The sequence below is a fragment of the Erinaceus europaeus genome, chromosome 3 (genome assembly GCF_950295315.1).
Source record: "Erinaceus europaeus chromosome 3, mEriEur2.1, whole genome shotgun sequence".
Classification (NCBI taxonomy): domain Eukaryota; kingdom Metazoa; phylum Chordata; class Mammalia; order Eulipotyphla; family Erinaceidae; genus Erinaceus; species Erinaceus europaeus.
Genome location: NC_080164.1, coordinates 62,851,120 through 62,873,644, shown reverse-complemented (window position 1 = coordinate 62,873,644; position 22,525 = coordinate 62,851,120). Strand labels below are relative to the sequence as shown.

The window sequence follows — 22,525 nt, the reverse complement described above, 5'->3', positions numbered from 1 at the left end:
CAGCCTGGTATGGGGAGCATCAGAGGTCTTGAGTCGTCCCTACTTTCCTACCCACAGCCTCATTACACACACAGAACTGGTGAGCAAGGTCCCTGCCTTTCCCACGGTGTGTTATGTTTATCTTCCAAACAAACTTCCTCTCTCAGAAAAATTGTGTATGTGTGTGACAGTGAGTGAGTGAGCCAGTGAAAGACCAAAAGCCAGCTCTGACATTAAGTTTTTTGTCTTTGTCTTTCTTGTTTTTATTTAAATTACTGTCACCAGGGTCATTGCTGGGGCTTGGTGCTTACATGACTCCACCATTCTTGGCAGTCATTTCTTTTATAAATAATTATTTTATTTATTATTATTGTTATAAAAAGGAAACACCGACAAAACCATAGGATAAGAGGGGTACAACTCCACACAGTTACCACCACCAGAACTCCGTATCCCCTCCCCTCCTCCGATAGCTTTCCTATTCTTTAACCCTCTGGGAGTATGGACCCAAGGTCATTGTGGGATGCAGAAGGTGGAAGGTCTGGCTTCTGTAATTACTTCCCTGCTGAACATGGGCGTTGAAAGGTCGATCCATACTCCCAGCATGCCTCTCTCTTTCCCTAGTGGGGTGGGAGCTCCAGGACACATTGGTGAGGTTGTCTGTCCACAGAAGTCTGGTTGGCATCATGCTGGCATCTGGAGCCGTCAGCATCTTTTTGTGAGGTTTCTCTGCCCCCTGGTGGTAGGAAGGAACTTCAGATGGGGCACACACCCTGCCTCCTAAGGTCCCAGCCTCTTAACCACTCCAGTCATTCCAGGAAGGATCCAAACAGGGTCTAGAAGGCCTGGGCTAGAGGTAGGACACACAGGTGGGAGTGGTGGAGCTGCTGCAGGGGGACCACAGGTGCAGTTGGTTGGCTGCAGGTGGGGGGCTGGAGAAGCTGCTATTTAAGGGGAGTTGTGACGTGAGTTCTACCTTTAGGCTGCCTTGTTATGCTGGGAAGACACATGAGCATGGGAGGCCTTTGGCTTTGGATGCTGGGTCTGCTCTCTTTGCCAGGTAAACTGGTGGCTTCACCTTCTTCCAACTGCCAGAGTGCTGGAAAGAGGTCCAGGGGTGTGGCTGAAGCCTGCAGGGAACTAAACTGATCTCATAGGCCCAGAAAATATTTTCTAGGGATATTCCTAGAAATTGGGTGGGTATTTTCCTTACCACAAGGAAGGCTTGGGGGATTTCCTGGCAAGGAGATAATGGGTATAACCTTCAGATAGCCTTTTTCTGCTCCCCACTCCAGCCTAGCCATGCCAGATCTGGCTAAGCTGAGTCTATTTCCTAGAAACCTGAACTGAGAAAGGGAGCCATGGTGGGGTGGGGGTGGTGATGCACTCGGTTAAGCGCACATAGTATGAAGTATAAGGACCTGTGCAAGGATCCTGGTTTGAGCCTGGCTCTCCACCTAGAGGTAGGTCGCTTCATAGGTGGTGAAGCAGGTCTGCAGGTATCTATCTTTCTTGCCCCCTCTGCCCCTCCCCCTTCCCTCTCAATTTCTCTGTCCTATAAAAAAAAAAAGAAAAGAAAAAACTAGCTGCTAGGAGCAGTGGATTTGTAGTGCTGCACCGAGCCCCAGAAATAACCCTAGAGGGAAAAAGAAAGAGGGGGGTCATGGGGTTGGCTTAAGACTAGCCAAAGCCTTGTCACCAGGGTTAGAACCTGAAGTCTAGCCCTGTCTCCTTCCTTCCTGCTCTCTACTGTACCACACAAACCCGCTAATTACCTGGAGCACTGGGCTGGTTGCCTCCTGGAGCCAGTGAGTCCTGAAAGAGGACTCACAGTTGTCTAGGTCTTGGCACCAGGTGGGGCAAGCAGGGAGGCCAGGCAGCTTCCCCATACTCCTTGCAGGGGGCCGATCTTTGTGAAGTGTCAGCATCCTGTAGTCTGACACTTGACTCCACTTAGTCCTGTGGGCTCACTGATGGGAGCACTTCCGGCATCGTACTTCTGGCATTAATGTGTATGCACCTGTCTGTCTGGACAGGTTTGGTCCTAGGAGTGCCCTTAGCTTCCAGTTGCCCTGGAGCCTGTGAGTCCAATTTCCTTGAAGACCTTGCTCCTGAGGAGAGGCAGACATCCTGGGACAAGGACATTCCTGCAATTAACCAAGGTGAGGTCTCTGTTACTTCTTGGGCTGCAGGGGTATGAAACTGGCTCTGTAATGTGGTCAGAGCTATGCTGAACACTCAGACATGCAGGAAAAGCTGGGAGGAAATGCACTGGCTTATTTAGTGGGCTCTAGACAAGGAGGGGTTCTGTGGGCAACTTCTTTAAAAGCCTTTTCTGAATCTTTTCTACTGGATTGTTCCTTTTATAGAAGGAAGAAAAATATAGGTTAAAAAAAATCCCCTGATCAAATGTGTGGGTCACTGGGGATTGTTAACTCATTAGAAGATGTTTGAAAATGTGTTAGTTGCTTAATGCAGATGGTCTGCAGGTGTGAGGGCCTGGGGTCATATATAGAGAAAACAGCAGGAAGCTTTAGTCCTCCCTGTCTGGACATTTCAGCTGAAGAATGAGGACAGAGCTGGGAAAAAAGTTGTTAGAAAAAAAACTGGAGTTCAGAAGTTGTAACTATCACAGGCTGAAACCTTGGGGGGCAAGGAAGGGGAGGGAATCAGCTGGATGTAGCAGATACCATGCAGTATGTTCCCTTTTCTGAGCTGCCTTGGAAACCCAGCACTGTTGAGTTTGAGTTTGGCAATATGCCATCTTTTGATCACTGAGTGATCTGGAAGTTTGGAAGTAGCCAAAACCAATATGAGGCTTCCCTGACATTGATTTTTAGATGTCAGGGAGAACACACACAGGTAGGGTGTTTTTTTGTTTTTTTTTTTGGGGGGGGTTGCCTGTGGGAGCTGCCGCAGTTGCCTTGCCATTGCCCAGGTGCCCTCCACCAAGAAGTCATCTCCAGCTGCTGGGAATGTGACTAAGGCCTCACAGCTGAAGAGCGTTGGCCAAATGAGCTGCCTCTGATGGGAAACTCAGGAGGTTTCATTCTCCTCTGCCTGGACTGGCCCAGAGAGGCTCATGTGGGGCACAGCCCCTGCTTCAAGTTGGTGCTGTCTGTCATTCTGGGTCCAGTGCTGTCTGGAGTTCACGCTAAGGCTGCACTTAACTGAGCTGGTGTTCTTCTGAAAACCTCTCCAGCTTTCTTTATACCCCCCCCCCACTTCCCCAATAAATCACTTGCAGATGACTTCTTTTTTTTTTTTTTTTTTTTCATATCCCACCCCCTCCCCCGATAGCTTTCCCATTCTCTATCCCTCTGGGAGCATGGACCCAGGGTCATTGAGGGTTGCAGAAGGTAGAAGGTCTGGCTTCTGTAATTGCTTCCTCGCTGAACATGGGTGTTGACTGGTCGGTCCATACTCCCAGTCTGCCTCTCTCTTTTCCTAGTAGGATGGGTCTCTGGGGAAGCTGAGCTCCAGGACACATTGGTGGGGTCTTCAATCCAGGGAAGTCTGGCCGGCATCCTGATGACACCTGGAACCTGGTGACTGAAAAGATAGTTAACATACAAAGCCAAACAAATTGTTGAGCAATCATGGACCCAAAGCTTGGAAAAGTGGAGAGGAAGTATTAGGGAGGTACTCACTTGCAGATGACTTCTAACTTGGGTCCTACTTCAAGGGAGCCCAACCTAAGGTGATACATTCAGGCTGCTAGATGCACTTCCAGTATTCCTCATGAAGCAGATAGCTCAGTAAAGAGGGTGTCAGAGGAAGTCAGGCAGTAGCGCAGCTGGTTAAGCGCACGTGGCGCAAAGTGCAAGGACCGGCATAAGGATCCTGGTTCGAGCCCCAGCTCCCCACCTACAGGGGGGTCACTTCACAGGTGGTGAAGCAGGTCTGCAGGTGTCTATCTTTCTCTTCCCCTCCTCTCTCCATTTCTCTCTGTTCTATCCAAGAACTGATATCAATAACAAAAATAACTACAAGAATAAAACAACAAAGGCAACAAAAGGGAATAAATAAATATTTTTTTAAAAAAGAGGGTGTCAGACAGTTAAGACTTTAGCTGTGAGGGAAATAGGCTGAGATAGGGAAGGCATACCCTGCAGGCTGTATGCATTGGGACCCTCCCCCCAATCTTATTGGATAGAACAGACATTGAGACAGGGAGAAAAAGATAAATGCCTGAAGGCCAGCTTCACTGCTTGTTAAGCGACCTCCCTGCAGGTGGGGACCAGGGGCTCAGATTGGGATCCTTGCATGGGTGCTTGCACTTCATACTATCTGTGCTTAACCTGGTGTGCTACCACTGGCCCCTGGGATTTATGATATATGTTCTACTAGGTGAGCTACCTTACAGCCTCAAGCCACTACAAGGGTCCTGAATGTATCATAGATGAGTAAGAGTTAGATAGGGGCATAAGTGAGATAGGAGAGGCCAAGGCATATTCTGAGGAGGGTGACCTGGACTGGAATGGAGGGTGGATACACCTGGAAGGCTGCTTTCTGTGGGTTGGGAGGTGACAGAGTGGCTAGAGCACTGGACTCAAAACAGGTCCCAAGTTTATACCCTAGTGAACACATAGCATGTGTTGGAGGGATGGTGTATTTTTTACTAAACTTAAGGAAAAAAAAAAGGCTGTTTCATGAAAGTAGGGGGCCTGGACCTTGGGGAAGTTGGGATCAGATTGCAGGGTTCATGGGAGTAGGGGAGGGATGCTGTGAGGCTGAGAAATAGCACACAGGTTTGTAGATGGTGATATGCCAGAGAGCCCACAAGAGTGCTGGCTCTAGAGTCAGAAGAGGGGCAGAGCCTGGAGTTAACTTGTCCTAGCAACCAACTTTCCACTGGGGCTGTTCCATGAGTTGTGTTCCAAGGAACACAGACTAATACCCACCCTCCCGTCTAGGGCTTATCCCGGAAGAAAGCCCAGAAAATAGCTTCCTTGTTGAGGGTGACATCCTCCGACCGGTGAGTGCATATACACACAAGGGAGAGAATAACCACAGGTCACTTTCTCATTATGGGGTGGGACTTGTGAGAGGTCCATTTTTGTCCTAAATCAGAGGGAATGTTCTAGTAGGAATTAGCTCACTGATTGCCAAGGAGAGGGTAGCATCTGGATTTGGTGCAATGGTCAGCTGGGGAGGGCTTTGAGTTAGTATGATCCTCTGGAAGAAGAGGATCATGGGAGAGATGAGCACAGGGTTGTGGGGTGACAGTTGGGGCTATGAGGAAGTGAAGGGGAACAACCAAGATGGTAGGTGAAGCTGGAATAATGAAGGGGTACCACTCTGGTGAGGTTAGAGTGGTAGAGTCAGGGAACAGGCTGCGTGGGCAGTGGGACAACTGGCCAATGGAGGAAGGAGCATGCTGTGTGCAAGACAGCAGAAACATCCTTTAGGATACGGGGTGGCAGCCAGCTCCTAAATAGACAGACCTGGAGACAGCAGAGCTGCTGGTTTGGAGGCTGCACTGGTCATGCAGCAAGAGGGTAGAGCCAGAAGCAGGGATGCTCAGCTCCAGGTGTCTCAGGGAAAGCCAGGGCTGGAGGTGGAATCCAGCAAGCCCTAGGGTGGAGCTAGCCATGCTAGGTGTTGCGAAGCCTGTGCTCAGTGGGGTTTACTTGGTGGATGAATGGAGAAAAGAGCTGGTAAGGCCAACGGTGTTGTCTTAGAATCACTGCAAGGAGGTCCTTGCTGTTCCCATCTTTTTGCCACCCCTCCACATTCAAGAAAGCTCAGTTACTATGCTTTGGAACGGGGTTCTGTTGAGATGTTGGGGTGGGGCTGGAGTTCAGAGCCTTTCTGAACTAGGACCTAGGGTGCTAACTGACCTCTTCGGGATGCCTGTCTTGTTCTATCTGCTTGAGAAGACAAATGGCGGGTTCTGTGCACTGTGCCTCATAAAGCTGGCCTGAGTTCCCAGGTCTGTGCCCTTTCTAATGGCCTCCCTGTCCTCACACACCTGGGTCCTGCCTCTTCACACTGTGAGGGCCCTTGTGTCCCGAGGGATGGCACCCTGGGAGGCAGGAAGCATAAATAACCTGTGTCTTCAGAGGTCCCTGAGCTGTCCTCTCTCTTCAGAGTCCCTTCCAGCTGCTATCAGCTTCTAGTAACAAGTGGCCCAAGAATGGGGATGTTGTAGAGATCCCCTTCCTGCTCTCCAGCAAATATGGTGAGTGAATTCCCAGGATGCCCTGGGAGTCCCAGGTTGCTTCTATGTTCCAATCTGTCATCCAAGCAACCTGAACTTTCCCCTGTGCCCCCCCCCCCAACAGAAACTTTTCTATTCCTGAGCACTTGTTGACCTGGGGTAGGGGTGGGGGAGGTGAAGTCCTATAAAAGCTTGTAGGGAAGGTACATCTTGGGACAACTGACTCCATTTTGATACCACATGGACTAGAGGACAGTGCCCTCTCTACTCAAGGCCACACAGCCAGGCCCTTCCTGCTTCTCTCCACAATGTTATCACTCTGCCCTCTCCTGACATTCTGTTCTAGCTAATAAAAATTAGAAAAAGGAAAAAAAATGACCACCCAGGAGTGGTAGATTTGTAGTGTGGGCATTGAGCTCCAGTGATAATCCTGGTGTGGGGAGAGTGACTTGAATTCCTGCCCCCTGCCCAAAGGCAGGCTTCCCAGGGGTCATGAGGGACCTGGGTGGCTATGCTGGGGGCTCAGCTAGAGTGTCTCCTCTTAGATGAGCCTAGCCTCAAGATCATTCTGGAGGCCTTTGCTGACTTTGAACGCCTCACATGCATCAGGTTTGTCCCCTACCAGGGCCAGAGAGACTTCATCTCCATCATCCCCATGTCAGGGTAAGTGGTCCTGGGTGAGTGCTTCACCTGAGTTCAGCCTGGACTGATTAGTCATTGGCTCAAATCTACTCCTCGGCCCATCCTCCCAGGGCCAGTCTGTCTACCACAAGAGGCCTGTTCAGTGTGAGCTGAACCAACAGACTTGGGACAGAAGGACTGGGTGCTAATCCCCTATCACCCCCCACCCCCTCATTAAACTTTCATCCTTGGGGAGACTACCTGGTATGACAAGCTCAGGATTTATGGCATTCTGGTCTTGGACCTAGTTGTGACTCGGGGAAAGTCCTGTAATTTTTGAGCCTTTTCTGCCTTTTCTTGGAGACTGACCTGAGATGATGCAAGCAACAGCTTCTACTTGGGCTCCCCATGCAGGTACGCTCACTTAGAGAGCTGTCTCTGCTACACACATCAGTGGCTACCTTGCCACAAGGCTAGTGATGGGGTTCCAATAACCCAGTTTCACAGAAAGCCAGGCAATGAAGGTGTGTGTGTGTGGGGGGGTGGGGTGGGGGGGTGGGGGGAGGCAGTAAACTAAAGCACAGAACAAGGACAAGTCTCCTGTTGGTATTCATCTGCCCCAGGACATGGGGTGTGGGGAGGCCTGGCCTGGCTGGCTCTCTCCAGGCTGGTGCTCACTTAGCTCTGTCTCCTGGGCCTACAGGTGCTTCTCTAGTGTGGGGCGCAATGGAGGGATGCAGGTGGTGTCCCTGGCACCCACCTGTCTTCGCAGAGGCAAGGGCATTGTGCTGCATGAGCTTATGCACGTGCTGGGTTTCTGGCATGAGCATGCTCGGGCTGACAGGGACAGCTATATCCGAATCAACTGGAAAGAGATCCTCCCAGGTAAGCTGGGGGTGTACACGGGTCATCCTGGGCCCTGGAGTGAGAGCAGTAGACATGGGAGAAGGCCTGAGGAGTCACTGTCCATTTCCCCTACCATCTGCCTATCTTATGTTCTCCTGAGTCCTGGAGGCCTTCAGATGCTGCTGATCTGAGCACCAAGTCTTTATCTGCTCACCCGCAGCCACCCCTCAGCTAAGGCATCTCATTTCTGTGATCTGACCGTTAATTCCCAGAAAACAAGGTAGGTGGTAGCTTATGCTCTTGCTCCATGTGTACTTGGCCTCAGGTGCCAGACACTGCTGTGCAGGGCAGAGACAGGCTGTGTTCAGCTGTGGGGGCTGAGCTGAGTAGAAACCATGGAGGTAGCAGGTTATATGAGCCCAGTGCTGGAGGTGGGGAGTGAGGGAAGCCCTGCAGGTGAGATGGACACTGCCAGGTATGTGGAGCAGAGAAAGCAGAGATGTGATATAGTGGCCACAGAAAAGCCCTGGGCTGGGGGAAGGGGTCAGCCTTATCCGGTGAGAGAAATAGCTGCTCCATGAGGGAAAGGAGGAGAGGTACAAGTCCAAGTGTTGATTTGGGGCATGGGGTACATGCAGAGAGGGGCGGGCTTGGAAGGTTGGCTGAAAGCAGAGGGCTTCTGGAGTGATGCCACTGCTGCTGTCGGGTTAGCCCAGTGAGTCCTTTGGGGAAGGACACCCAAGACAGAACTACATGCATGGAATCCCCAGAGAAAGGGGTATCTGAGGGACAGCATGAGTAGTGCCTTTTTCTTTTTATTTGAATTTATTCATTGGATAGAGACAGTCAGAAATTGAGAAGGGAGGAGGAGATAGAGGAGAGAGATAGACACCTGCATCCCTGCTTTATCACTTGTGAAACTTTCTTCCTGCAGGTAGGGAATAGGGGCTTGAACCTGGGTCCTTGCGCACTGTAACATGTGCACTCAACCAGGTATACCGCTGCCTGGTCCCTTATTTTTATTTACTTTTTATTGCCAGGACTTTACTTATCTAGGTAGACTTTTTCAGGTAAAGACTGAGACAGTGAAGAAAAGGCACCATAGCACTAAAGCCTCCTCCCAGTACAGTGGGGCTGGGCTTGAACCCGGGTCACATGCATGGCAAAGCAGACAGCCACTCAGGTGAACTATTTTTCAGGCCTATGGGAAGAAAACTGAAATTAAGATCATAATAGTTAGGGAAGTGAGTCATTGATAGTCTTTACTTTTCAACTAGACTATAATCTTTTTTTTTTTTTTTAGACTGTAATTTTTTCAAGTACTCCTGAGTGTGTATAAAGCAACACATGGCTATACATGTGATAGTCATAAAACATCACATTAAAAAGAGTTAATGGAAACATTCTGAAAGTGATGTAAAAGTAGAAACAAATCCTAGTCTGGTGGCACACCTGGTTGAGCACACATGTTACAATGCACAAGGACCCAGGTTCAAACCCCCAGTCCCCACCTGCAGGGAGAAAGCTTTGCAAGCAGTGAAGCAGTGTTTCAGGTATCTGTCTTTCTCTCTCCATCTCTGTCTCCCCATTCCCTCTGGATTTCTGGCTGTTTCTATCCAGTAAATAAAGACAATTACAAAATTAAAAAAAAAAAAAGAAACAGATCCCAGTCCAAAACTCTGTACTTGGAAATTTAAACAAATCAAATCTATCTTTTAGCTCTGGGGTTAAAAAAAATTGCAGAAATTCCAAAAAAAAAAAAAAAAAAAAAAAACAACACACATTAGAACTGATGATTCACTATTACATCTATCCAATAAATAAAGATAAAAAAAAACCTGATGATGCACAACTAATGCAAGCAATGCTTAGTGAAATCTGTGGACTTAAACACTTACATCAATAAAAATAGTACAAATAAGCACTTCAGCCAAATAAAGAAAACAAAGTCAAGAGGGAATTGATGGGAAAAGCACCAAATAAACTTGAGTTGTTTTCTTAACACAAAACAGGTTAAAACACCAGCTGCCCTAATGGAAAAAAAATTGCTTAAGAATAGAGAAAGAGAATATATTTGTATTTATTATATAAAGAACAAACTGTTAGAATATACAAGCTAATAACAGTAATTAACTGGGAGTGGGAACTAGGGAGGGAGAATGTAGTGGCAGACTTAACATTAAAAAATTGTGTACCAGATGAACACATGGCCTGTTCAAGTGATGTTTGTTAATTAATGTAAGTTTTTAAAAACAGGAGTATAGGTCTCAGGCAGATGATGGGGTAAAGTTGCAGTGTCATCTGACTAGTAAGGGGGCTGCTGGTGACCACAGGGAAGGCATGGGGATGGGGGTTGGGGATACAAAGACTTAAATTCACTGTGAAGGGCGGGAGAGAAGTTGGGGGAGGGGATTTTGCCTCTTTCCAGGTCTAGAGCTTCTGAGTGTCAGGTCAAGGGCTATCAGACAGTTTGTACAGCTTGTGACTGTGGAGCTGGGGTTATACAAAGACTAGTCTCTTACAAGGTGAGTTGGAGGGGCCAAGAGAACTTTTAGGCCATAAGGCCCCTGTGCTGCCAAACCCACCTGGTTTAGGTTTGAGTCCCTCCCCAGGGCAGGGGGACAGAGTAGGCAGTGAAGGTACGAAGGTGACAGGCACCAGAGATCAGTACTAGGGGTGGAGGTGGGAAGAAACACATTTGACAGTAGTTTTTTTGAACTCCTCTGCTTGGGTAGGTTGTAAGTTCCCAGAAGTCATCCTCCCCTCTTCCTCCATGGTGCCTCCCCTCACCCCCTCAGCTGGCTGCCCTCATCCCAAGTCTGTAAGTATCTTTGCAGGCTTTGCAATCAACTTTGTCAAGTCTCGGAGTAGCAACATGCTGGTGCCCTATGACTACTCCTCCGTGATGCACTATGGGAGGTGAGGGGACCCTTTCCTTGTGTTCCTTTTTCTGCCGTACTGCCCTGCCCCAGCCCCCCTGTGATCTAAACTCAGGCCCCCACCTGGTGGGTTTCAGGTTTGCCTTCAGCTGGCGTGGGCTGCCCACCATTGTGCCACTCTGGGCCCCCAATGTCCACATTGGGCAGCGATGGAACCTGAGCGCCTCAGATATCACCCGGGTCCTCAAGCTTTATGACTGCAGCCCCCATGGCTATGATCTTCAAGTGAGAGGTGAGTGGTGGAGGGCAGACTGACTCATGGGACCTTGAGTTGGTATTGATGAGGGAGAAGTAATGGGGGTTAAATTACAGACGTGAGCAGGGAGGGATCACCAGGAGAATACAGTCAAGAGGTGGGAGAGAAGGGGATGCATGTGAAAGGAGTGAGACATCCAAGTGGGAGTACAGGAGAGCAGACCCATAAGAGATTCCTGGCAGGGGTGGGTGGCACTAGGCCAGCAGCTGCCCAGGTGTAGGAGGTATGTGACTTGGGCCTCCAGGGCTTGGGTTTTGTGGTCAGGTGAGATAGCGAGGTGGTGTATGAGAATGTTTCTCAGGGAATGACTGCAGTGAGGGCTTTGGAGTCCAAGTCAGACTGAGAACAGACTGGAAGTGATTATGGAGAAAAGGCATTGGGATCTGTGGGCTCAGTGGGCATAAAGAGCTGTGATATTTAAATGAGCTGGAAGTTGAGGCAGATGCTGTCAGAGGGTGGGCAAATTGAGACTGAGATTTCTGCAGTGGTAGTTTCTGGAGAAATCACGTGACGAAGCAGGCTAGCTCAGAACAGGTCAGTCTGTTGAGGACTGGACTTCTGATGAAAGGGCAGAAGTGATGGGTGAGACGCACCACCGAGAAGGATGGTCCCCAGGTCACTTGAACCTAAAATGAAGGCAGAGTACAAAGTCATGGATAAAAAAAGTCAAAGTCAAGTCAGTGGCCTTGGGAGGGAGTGGCAGTGAAGAGCAAGGAGGACCTGCCCCCCTTATTGGGCCTGCAGTGCTAAGCTGTGTCTTCCCAATGCCTTGGCTTTGACTGTGGCTTCCAAGTCCAGGGAAGGCTCTGGAAGAGGCCTCACATGCAGACTACAAGGTGGGGTGTTGCTGCACACAGTGACTCCAGGTGGGGTTTGGGCAGTGAGGCACCTTGCTCTCAGGTGGACTGATTCATCAGAGCAGGCTGGGGTGTGGGGTGGGAGAGGTCATGGAAGGCCCAGGTGGCTTCAGTTTTTGGTGATGACCTCTAGGGCCAGGTGTGTGTGTGTACAGGAATGGAATGACTCTGTGGCCCTTATCACTAAGGGGAAGTTTGGGGATTTGGGTTTTGAAGACATTGGACAAGGGGCTTCACAGGGGTATGACAGTGTATCTGACTATATTCCTTGAGCTAGAGAGCTCATAAAGATTGCTCTGGCACTCTGTGGCAGGCTGGGTGGTAGTGGGCACATTTTCCTTCTGTGATTTTCGGGACATGACCACCTGTCTTTTCTTGCATCAGGGTTCCCAGCTCCCAGCATCAAGAGCCCCACTCCTGCCTCTAGAGCATCTCTGCAACAACTTCTGAAGGCACTGTTGGTAGAGTCCAGCAGGCCCGAACTCAGAAACTCTAGGACTGCAGGCCAGGTTGTTGCTGCAGTGCCTGGAGAAGAGAGCCCACCTAGATGGGCACCTCCTGCCCTGAGGAACTTTGGTGAGGAGGCCTCTGCAAGGCCACCTCCGACTCCTGATTACTCCCCAAGATCCAAGTCTGGAGCAGGAGTTCCTGCTGCTGCTCTGGGGCAGCAGTCTTGGCCTGTCCAAGTACCCATGGGCCCCCCACCTCCCCCTCTGGATGTGGAAGAGCAGCTAGCACCTATCCAGGCTGCTTTGGCGAATCCAGCTCTGCCTGAAGCTCATGCATCTGGTGGTTTCTTCAGGGGGCTTCCCAGAAGTCAGGCCTGTGACTTCTGCCGCCAAGTGGGGAGCGTATCCTCTGTCCAGAACAGCCTGGTTGCACAACCTTTGGCCCCTCTGGACAATACCCCTGTCTTTTAGTCCCATTCTGATTACTTTCTCTGAGACCCAGGACTCTCCATTTCCCCCCTTGTCCTTATTGTTTTTCCAAGGGTTCTTGGGTCAGAGGGTCCCTCAAAGTCTGTCAGGGGAAGGCAGGGAGACCTGCTCTTGGCTTCTGCCCTGGTGGATGCTGGGAATGGTCTGGAATTCTCCAGGGCTCCAGGGAGAGAGGTCTGGAGGAGACAAGTAGAGAATGTTCCAACTTGAAGGACTCTAGAACCCAAACCCCTAACATGGCCTAATGGTACTGCCCCAGCCTTTTCTGTAAGCCAGGCCTTGGGTGGGGAGCCCCATGCCTGGGACTGCAGGAACTAGCAGGTCTCTTTTCCCTAATGCCTGAGTGCTAGAAATGCTCTGTTGCCAGGAGCTTTCAGAGTTCACTTCTCTGAAGGGCAAGAAGGCTTGGGTTTCCACCAATGGGGAGGTATAGGGTATAGTGGGGAAAGTCCCCTGAACACCACTCAGAACTCGTTTTTACCTTACTTGTCTTTCTTCAGTCAAGCCCCACTCTTCCTTCCTCGGTTCCTGTGAAGTTAGCTCCAGCCATGTAAACATCTGCAGGGTGCCAGAGAGTGGGCCTGGACCAGGAGCTCTGGTGTGAGAGCAGTTGCGTCTTGAGGCCAGAAGGAAACCCTGCTTTTGGGGTGAGGGAAAAGTCTGGCCTCTCCCAGGGTTCTAGGCTTCTCAGGATGTTTTTGGGTGAAAGAAATAAAATTGGGTTCTTGCTGCAGAAGTTGGGTTCCAGGCTATGCTGACTACATACCTGAGTGCCTTTATTTCTCCTGACTGCTGGGTAGTGGGATGCTCAGGTGCTTGTACCCATTTTTCAGAAGAGGAAACACTTAGGGAAGAAAAGGGGAGCAGCAGGCTTGGCCTTTGCTAACTCCCTGGACTATCAGGGGACATTGGGACACAGTACAGGCCTGGGGGAGGGGGCACATTCTGGAGACACTGCTCTCTACCTGAAATTCACTCCTGAGTCAAGGATTTTTTTCTTTTTAAAATACTTGATTTTGGGGGCCGGGTGGTCGTGCACTGGGTTAAACACACATAGTACCAAGCTGAAGGATTGGCAAGGATCTCTGTTCGAGCCCCCGGCTCCCCACCTGCAGGGAGGTTGCTTCACAAGCAGTGAAGCAGGTCTGCAGGTATTTATCTTTCCTCCTCTCTAGCGTCCCTTCCTCTCTCAATTTCTTTGTCTTATCTATCCAATAACAATAACAACAAAAAGAAGGTAAAAATAGCTGCCAGGAGCAATGGATTCTTGGTGCAGGCACTGAGCCCCAGCAATAACCCTATAGGCAATATATATTAATGAGAGATACTGATAGAGACCAGAGCACTACTAAACTCTGGCTGGTGGTGGTTCGGGGATTGAACCTAGGACATCGCAGCCTCAGGCCATGAAAGTTTTTGTACATCTTTATGCTATCCTATCTCCCACACTATTGAGTCAAGGATTTTCTGACACCAAACTGGAATCTGGTCTCAGGTATCAGCAGCAGGGAAGGATGGTGGGCAGAACCCTGTTCTGGACACCTGGTGGTGGAGCAGGCTGGATGGAGCAGGCATGGAGGAAGGTTTATAGGGGTGGGGGAGGGGGAGGCAGAGTGCTGCAGTGACAACAGGAATTGAGTGAGCTATGTAAGGGTGCCCACTGCCTGAGCGCCAATGATTTTTAAAAAATATTTAATTATTCCCTTTTGTTGCCCTTGTTTTATTGTTGTAGTTATTATTGTTGTCGTTGTTGTATAGGACAGAGAGAAATGGAGAGAGGAGGGGAAGACAGGAGGAGAGAAAGACAGACACCTGCAGACCTGCTTCACCGCCTGTGAAGCGACTCCCCTGCAGGTGGGGAGCTGGGGTTCGAACCGGGATCCTTATGCCCGGTCCTTGTGCTTTGCGCTACAGCCTGACTCCCGCGCCAATGATTTTTTAAGAGAGAGCACTGAACCTGGGGTCGTGGCTGAGCCTTGAGGGTACTGGTGAGGGAGGGATTTAGAGTCCTTTCCTTCCAAGAGAGCTGATTAGTGCAGGTAGGGAACATATACCCACATGGCTGGCCTCTAGAGGGGGCAAGGGAGCCTGATGATCCTTTCAACCTAGCCTGGGTTAACACCCATCCAGCAGGCTGTGGACATTCCCACCTGACAGAGGCTGGCAGGAGGTAGGGACAGCCTGGTATCTGCGGTGACACCGTTGACCATGGATGGAATTCCCGACACGATGCTGCTGTCAGCCTTGGCGACAGAGTATGCAGTGGTCTGCGCAGGTGAATGGTGGACTGTGGGTGGATCCAGGCTGTGCTGGTGTACAAAGAAAAGTACAGCCAGCCGGAACTCGCTCTTTTTGGTTGCTGCTGCTTCTCCTGGTCAGAAGCATCTTGGCAGAGGTGCTCCAGGCATCCATCCACCATGGCTACTTCTCCTGGGAACTGAACATGTGTGACTCTGCTAGCTGGTAAATTTTTATACCCCTTTATAGCCATGAGCAACCTTTACCAGAGCTGATAATTGTTTATCTTATGGGACTAAGCTTTTGATAACTATATTCAGATTTTATAGACCTAGTATAAGTGATAACCCTTGATAAGTGCTTATTTGCCTTTTACCTGTTTCACCCTAATAAAGCTTGTATTGTTTAAACCAATTCCCACCTCCCGCTGTGAATCCTATGCACAGCACCAGCTTCCACCCAAAACCCTTTTTAAGTTAAATACCAAGAGGTATCAAGGAGGAAATTGACCCTCATATGCTTGGGGTGCTGGCTTTGAGTCTGGATAAGGGTGAGACATTGCCTATGGGCTACACTACCTGTTTCCATGAAGATGGATCCAGGAACAAAGGGCCTGTCGGTACTCTGGCTGAAGGCTGGGTTCTTTGAGCGAGCTCTACTTCCTGAGGTGGATTAATGTTTGTTTATCCAGGATTCTATGCAGAATTGTGGGCTATAAAAATGAGGTTTGATGGGGCTGGGCAGTGATGCACTGGGTTGAACACATGTTATATAATGTTCAAGCCCCCCTGCAAGTTTCCACCTGCAGGAGAAGCTTCACAAGTGGTGAAGCAGTGCTGCAGGCATCTCTCTTCCTTGCTATTCACTTTTTTTTTTTTTTTTGAGCCCCTGGTCCTGCATGGGAGTGCTATAGTACTGGAGGAAGCTTTGGTGCTACAGTGTCTCTGTCTGTCTCTTTTGGAAAAACTCAGCTCAGAACAGTGAAATTGCACATGTGTGAGGCTCTGCTCCACTAAAATAATAATAATTCACTGAAATTGCACCTTTCCTTTAGAATAATGAACAAGACTCAAGTTCTGACCTCCTGAGAACAGCTGGGCTTAGTGTGATCCATAGTCTGCTTCCAGTTCTGCAGTTAAGCCTGCCAGTCAACAGACTGGGGTCTTCAGTGGGCTGTAATCCAGCTCACACATCTGCAGCTATGGTCAAACTATGCACCTCCTGGCCTTTTCATCACATCACTGTTCTCATCACTAGATAGCACATCAGTACTGGAATGAAGCCCACTATTCGGCAGTGCTCTGGCACACATAGCTGGCCAGAGTGAGGAGGTGTATCTGGAAGAGTCTACACAAAGTATTACCCTTACTTTACACACCTGGAACCTTGGATTTAAAGACAGCACTCTGGACTAGTTGAGGTTTGGGTATTCTTTGGCAACTTTAACATGAAACCAAGTTTTCAGATCAGATTGAGTCCTGTGATCACTAGAATCTGTTGGGAAATTGTGCAGATGTGGTTGAGTTAGGCAGGGTCCAAACTACCCTATGCTAGTATGGCCACTTCTTTTATCTACATACCAATCTTCTGCTTTGTCTTATAAATGACTAAAGGTCTCCTCCCCACCACATTATCCCCTCAGGGTATTGCTAATTCCCATCAGCTAAAACCATAGCAATGGTGCTACAGAAGTTCCCAGTGTGCCTTTTTCTTTTTCTTTTTTTTTTTTTTGATTTTTTTTAATTTTATTTAAGAAAGGATTAATTAACAAAACCATAGGGTAGGAGGGGTACAACTCCACACAATTCCCACCGCCCAATCTCCATATCCCACCCCCTCCCCTGATAGCTTTCCCATTCTCTATCCCTCTGGGAGCATGGACCCAGGGTCATTGAGGGTTGCAGAAGGTAGAAGGTCTGGCTTCTGTAATTGCTTCCTCGCTGAACATGGGCGTTGACTGGTCGGTCCATACTCCCAGTCTGCCTCTCTCTTTTCCTAGTAGGATGGGTCTCTGGGGAAGCTGAGCTCCAGGACACATTGGTGGGGTCTTCAATCCAGGGAAGTCTGGCCGGCATCCTGATGACACCTGGAACCTGGTGACTGAAAAGATAGTTAACATACAAAGCCAAACAAATTGTTGAGCAATCATGGACCCAAAGCTTGGAAAAGTGGAGAGGAAGTATTAGGGAGGTACTCACTGCAAACTCTAGTGTACTTCTGCTTTCTTACTTTGGTGCCATACTCCAAACTCAGTCAATTTCTGCTTTGCGTTTCTACTTCTTCTTCTTTTTTTTTTTTTTACATTCCCCAGATTCCCATTTAACAATACAACCCCCACTATTTCATTCATCATTTTTCATCTCTCTGTCTAATGAGGCTTAGTTCTAGCCTGGAGTGACAACACTGGGGGCTTTGGAAACTGTGTGTGTGTGTGTGGGGGGCTTGAAGCTGTCCAGGCTGAGCCTGGTATCACTATGGAGAAAGTGGGTGGGTGAGGGTACCATGGAAATCCTTGCTCTCAGTTCTGTGAGGCATGGGATTGGGGGATGCAAGGGGTGAAGAGGGTGGGGAAGGTCAGCAGATTCATCTGTAATTAGTTTGTGACCCAGTGCTATCTGTGGAGTTCTTCTCGTTTTTGTCTTAATTGCTCTCCTGTATGGTGCTGAGAACTGAGCCCTAAGACTCATGTATGCAAGGAGAGCACTCTACTGTGGATCCACTTCTTCCACTCCTGAAATCTCATCCCCAGCTCTGTGCACTGCTACTTCAAGAGGAGCATAAGGATGGGGGGGGGTCACTTTCAAGTCAAAGGAAGCTCCTACTATCCTAGCTGCTTCTGAGACCTTTTCCCCTCTGAACTGTTGAAAAGGCCACACCCATTACTCCCACGAGATTTCCTTGCTCTGTCTCAATTGGTCAAGAGGTTAGAATGTGTCAATCGCTTCCTCCCAAACAAGCCTTTGCTTCTGAGATGTGAGTCCGGGTCAGTTTTCCTCCTACTTCTGCGCCCAGGGGAGACAGCAGAGGCAGTTGTTGGGAGTATGCGGAAGTCCTGAAGGCCAGACTCTGACATCTGGTTTGGCCACACCGACCTCCAGAGCCTTTCAGAGCCTTAGGGATGCGGTGTGGGCTCCGGAGGACGCGGTAGACCGCCTCGACGCGCGGTGACTGTAGGCGGCGCTAGCAGCCCGAGTGTCTGCGCATCTTCCGGGGCTGCGTGGCCGGGACCGGGCGCAGCCCGGGCGGGAAAGCCTTAGGGGAAGGGGCTGGGGCAGTCTCCCCACTCTTCCACCCCCCTCCCCCCCAGTCCTGTGCTAGGCTTATTTCCTCTCCCGCATAGGGTAGTCAGGGGTTGAGGTTTATTATGCTCCGGCTCCCAAAACACAATTCACTCACCCACTTGGGGTTTTTCAACGGCGGGAGGAGAGATGGGCTCTCGCCCTCTATGCAAGCCCCCAGCGCCCCGCCCTGGCCCCGCAACCCCGCAGCCCCGCAACCCCGCAGCCCCGCAACCCCGCAGCCCCGGCTCCGCAGCCTGCGGGTTTCCATGCACTGGCGCTGAGTCCCAGCCCCCGGCACTCACCGACCCGCCCAGTCTTGCAAGCGTCATTCCCAGATGCAGGAGTCCCAAAGACTCCCTTCAGGCACAGAGGACAGAAGGACACAAGTCGGGGTGCCAGAGTGAAGGCGGAGGTCGCGGGGAGGCTGGGTTTGCGGGTCCTTCCATGGGACACACCTTGCACCCGCCCCAGGTCTGAGAGCCCGCCCCGCCCCCTCCCCATCTCCCGCCCCCGCCTCCTCCCTCCTTTCTTCTCCCTCCTCCCTCCTCCCGCCGCGCTAGCTCCCCTCCCCACTCCCGGCCGGGCGGGCTGCCTGCAGGCGCGTCTCCGGGCACTAGCGGATCGCGGAGCCGGCGCCCGAACCTCTGCGCCTCCTCCGGGAGCCAGCGGCGTGGCCCCGGCCAGGCGCGCCCAGCACCCTTGTGGCGGGAAGGTGCCACTCCCCTCTCTCCCGGGACCGGCAGGGACCGCAGCGGGACAACTTGGAAAAGTTCTGCAGGGCGCACGGCAGGGCCGCTGGGCGCGGGTGGACAAGGATGTAGGAGGGCGGTGGCGTGCTCTCGGAGTCCCCCGATCTCCCAGGCCCTGCTCGGTCGAACCATGGGGCTCCAGCATCCCCAGGGGGGCGATCTGCTTTAGCCGAGCTGCTGGGACCGCTCTGTGGTCTGCGGACGCATCCCGCCCCGTCATGGACCACCAGGAGCCCTACTCCGTGCAGGCCACTGCGGCCATCGCAGCGGTCATCACCTTCCTTATCCTCTTCACCATCTTCGGCAACGCGCTGGTTATCTTGGCTGTGCTGACTAGCCGCTCGCTGCGCGCCCCGCAGAACCTGTTCCTGGTGTCGCTGGCCGCCGCGGACATCCTGGTGGCCACCCTCATCATCCCTTTCTCGCTCGCCAACGAGCTGCTCGGGTACTGGTACTTCAGGCGCACGTGGTGCGAGGTGTACCTGGCGCTCGACGTGCTCTTCTGCACCTCGTCCATCGTGCACCTGTGTGCCATCAGCCTGGACCGCTACTGGGCTGTGAGCCGCGCGCTCGAGTACAACTCCAAGCGCACCCCTCGCCGCATCAAGTGCATCATCCTCACCGTGTGGCTCATTGCAGCGGTCATCTCCCTGCCGCCCCTCATCTACAAGGGTGACCAGGGCCCTCAGTCCCGGGGGCGTCCCCAGTGCAAACTCAACCAGGAAGCCTGGTACATCTTGGCCTCCAGCATCGGATCCTTCTTCGCACCCTGCCTCATCATGATCCTTGTCTACCTGCGCATCTACCTGATCGCCAAACGCAGCCACTGCAGAGGCCCCAGGGCCAAGGGAGCCCCTGGGAAGGGTGAGTCTAAGCAGACGGGCCAGGCCTCCCTGGGAGCTCCAAGCTCAGCCAAACTGCCAAACCTGGTCTCTCGTTTGGTTGCTGCCAGAGAGGCCAATAGACACTCCAAGTCCACTGGGGAGAAAGTCGAAGGGGAGACCCCTGAAGGTCCTGGGACTCCGGGGGTGCCACCCAGCTGGCCTCCTCTCCCCAGCTCAGGTCGGGGTCAGGAGGAAGATATCTACAGGGCATCACCTGAGGAGGAAGCTGGGGATGATGAGGAAGAAGAGTGTGAGCCTCAGGCTGTGCCTGTGTCTCCTGCCTCAGCTTGCAGCCCACCCCTGCAGCAGCCACAGGGCTCCAGAGTGCTGGCGACCCTTCGAGGCCAAGTGCTCCTGAGTAGGGGTGTGGGCACAGCAAGTGGGCAGTGGTGGCGTCGGCGGGCACAGCTGACCCGGGAGAAGCGGTTCACCTTTGTGCTGGCTGTGGTTATTGGTGTCTTTGTGCTCTGCTGGTTCCCTTTCTTCTTCAGTTACAGCCTGGGTGCCATCTGCCCACAGCACTGCAAAGTGCCCCATGGCTTATTCCAGTTCTTCTTCTGGATCGGCTACTGCAACAGCTCACTGAACCCTGTCATCTACACCATCTTCAACCAGGACTTTCGCCGTGCCTTCCGAAGGATCCTTTGCCGTCAGTGGACCCCGACGGCCTGGTGAGCCCTCTAGCTGCCTGTGTGGGATTGTTGCCAGGTAGCACTAGGGCCACACTGCTTCTTTTCCTTGTTTTATGTGGCCACGCCCAGGTCCAGCAGGCCTCATTTTTTAGGAGCTCCCTAGGAGAGGTAGCACCCTAGGGGTGCTAGTCTCAGCTCCATTTGGAGCCTCTCCAGGCTTGCTTGACTGTGGGAAACATCTTCATCCCTAGCCAGAGCACAGGCAGGTGGATGAGGTTTGAGTCTTCCTGAATGTAGGTGAAGCCAAGAGAGGCTAAAGCACCCCTCCCAGAACCCCATGCCCCTGAAAGCCATTGGGTGGGGATTCCTGCTTCCAGGACCCTGTATTTTTTGGCAGATCACTTGCTTGTGGTGTTTTTGGTCTCTTCCCTCCATACTCCCTATAAAGAAGAAGAAATCAGCCTTCCACTTTCCCCAGGAGGGACTGCTGCTAAAGAGGAGGTAAATACAAAGGTCATGCACCCCTGTTGGTATTGTGATCCCCATCAGGCTTTGGGATGGGGGTTTATGGGCTGTCTCTGGGCCCTTCTTTCTTCCCTCCCCTTGTTTTTGGATTTGTAAATCCTTTAAAGGCCAGAATCAGGGGATCATTTTCATGAGCCCATTCCCCTCTGAGAGGCAGGTGGGTGCATGGATGCCTCATTGGGGTGGTCTGGCCTCTGCCTCCACAGGAGATCCCTGATCACTAACATTCACCCTTTGCATAAAGCTGGGCGACAATAGCTCACCGCCTACTTTCCACAGGGAGATGAAAGGCTTTGCTGAAAGCTTTGAGCTCCAGTGGGGGGGATGCACTAGAATTCCAGAAAGTGTGATTATTCAGTGATATAAAAATCCCCATTCTCTGTGTTTACCACCACCTGTCTTCCTGTAGTCATTTATTCTGTGCCTGGGGTGTGTGAATTTCTACCCCCAAACTGGAAGCGGGGAGTGGCAGACAGAACCACTATTTCAGTTAAAGAAATTCTTTGAGAACATGTTCTTGTGCCTGCAGAGGCTTGAGTTATTATGCTATGTGACAGCTTCTGAATATTTCACCTGCGACACCAAGAGGGTTTTTGGTGGCTTGGATCCCTAATGGGAGATAAGTCTTTTGTCATCACTCAGGCAATTTTTTTCCCCAAGATAGCTAAAATTATTCATGCTCTGGGAACAGTTTGAGATGATGAGCCTGTGGAGGGTGGCAGAGTCCCCAGGTGGGTCCTGGGGTTGGAGCAGGTGAACAAAAGCCTGGGGCTTCCAGGAGAGCCTCTGATCAGCGTGCCCCAGGAAGGTCTCCAAACCCCACATGTGTTCCTGTGATGTGTAACTGACCCCACCCTCAGTAGGTGGGTGCTGGCCAGCCATCTCAGACTCAGCCATATAGCTCCACTGCAACCTCTGGAGTCCCAGGACCCTTCTCTACTGGTTCTCTCCTCCACCCTAGAACCTGATCCACAGAGCAGTTGGGAGAATTTGAAAAGCATTCTCCAGTCTTCCATGGGAGTGCTTGCTTCCAGATGAATCCAGCAGGCGTCCGAACTTGAGGTTGAGTTTAGTGACACAGGCATTATTAACCCTCTGTGGACCTGGCCAGATATGGAAGGGTGCTGAGGGAATTTTCTTGGATGGAGAAGAACAGAGAGTCCTGTTTAGGGAGAGGTAGGTGGTCCAGCTTTTTCCTCAGTCTCAGCATGAGGCCAGGCATTGTTCTGGGGCCAGACTGGGGCCTTGTGTCTGCTGACTGTTCTTATATGTACTCCATGGGATCTCTACTGTTGTTGGCTGTGGTCTCCTTACTGTTACGTATAGGTGTTTTTAAAAAGTTCGAGCTATTTTATCAATAAAGGATATTTTGTAATAAGCAACTTGTGTTCTCATTGACCAAAGGCTACTTAAGTAGAGATTGGGCACTGGTCCCCTCCCAGGGCCAGGTGCCCTGACTTCCTCCAGGTGTGGCAGGCACCCCTGCCTACTTTGCCCACTCAGCATCCCTTACAATCATCACTACAAGTCAGTGGGCTATAGATTGGTTAGAGGAACTGACACTGGATGCCGGGAAGGGAGGGTGGGCATGGCTTCCCAGAGGAGGCAAACTTGGGG

General features: G+C 51.2%; 2 protein-coding genes across 4 annotated transcripts; both read left to right on the top strand.

The window, feature by feature from the left end:
• Nucleotides 1-955: 955 nt before the first annotated feature.
• ASTL (astacin like metalloendopeptidase) lies at nt 956-13,434 on the top strand. The gene is made up of 9 exons (XM_007529902.2): nt 956-1,039; nt 2,016-2,141; nt 4,896-4,957; nt 6,073-6,163; nt 6,688-6,805; nt 7,467-7,648; nt 10,447-10,528; nt 10,626-10,780; nt 12,046-13,434. Exons 1-9 carry the CDS (start codon nt 973-975, stop codon nt 12,579-12,581), a joined length of 1,419 nt encoding a protein of 472 aa, XP_007529964.2. The 5' UTR covers nt 956-972; the 3' UTR covers nt 12,582-13,434.
• A 5,381-nt stretch (nt 13,435-18,815) lies between these two features.
• ADRA2B (adrenoceptor alpha 2B) lies at nt 18,816-22,284 on the top strand. 3 transcript variants are annotated; one of them, XM_060187296.1, is made up of 3 exons: nt 18,816-20,422; nt 20,781-20,884; nt 21,870-22,284. In XM_060187296.1, coding segments are annotated over exons 1-2 (1,338 nt in total). In that variant the 5' UTR covers nt 18,816-19,085; the 3' UTR covers nt 20,782-20,884; nt 21,870-22,284. The 3 variants fall into 3 exon arrangements, with proteins under 3 accessions (XP_060043279.1, XP_016046690.2, XP_060043278.1); XM_016191204.2 differs by having other exon boundaries at nt 20,781-22,284; XM_060187295.1 differs by having other exon boundaries at nt 18,816-20,884.
• The last annotated feature ends 241 nt before the right edge of the window (nt 22,285-22,525 follow it).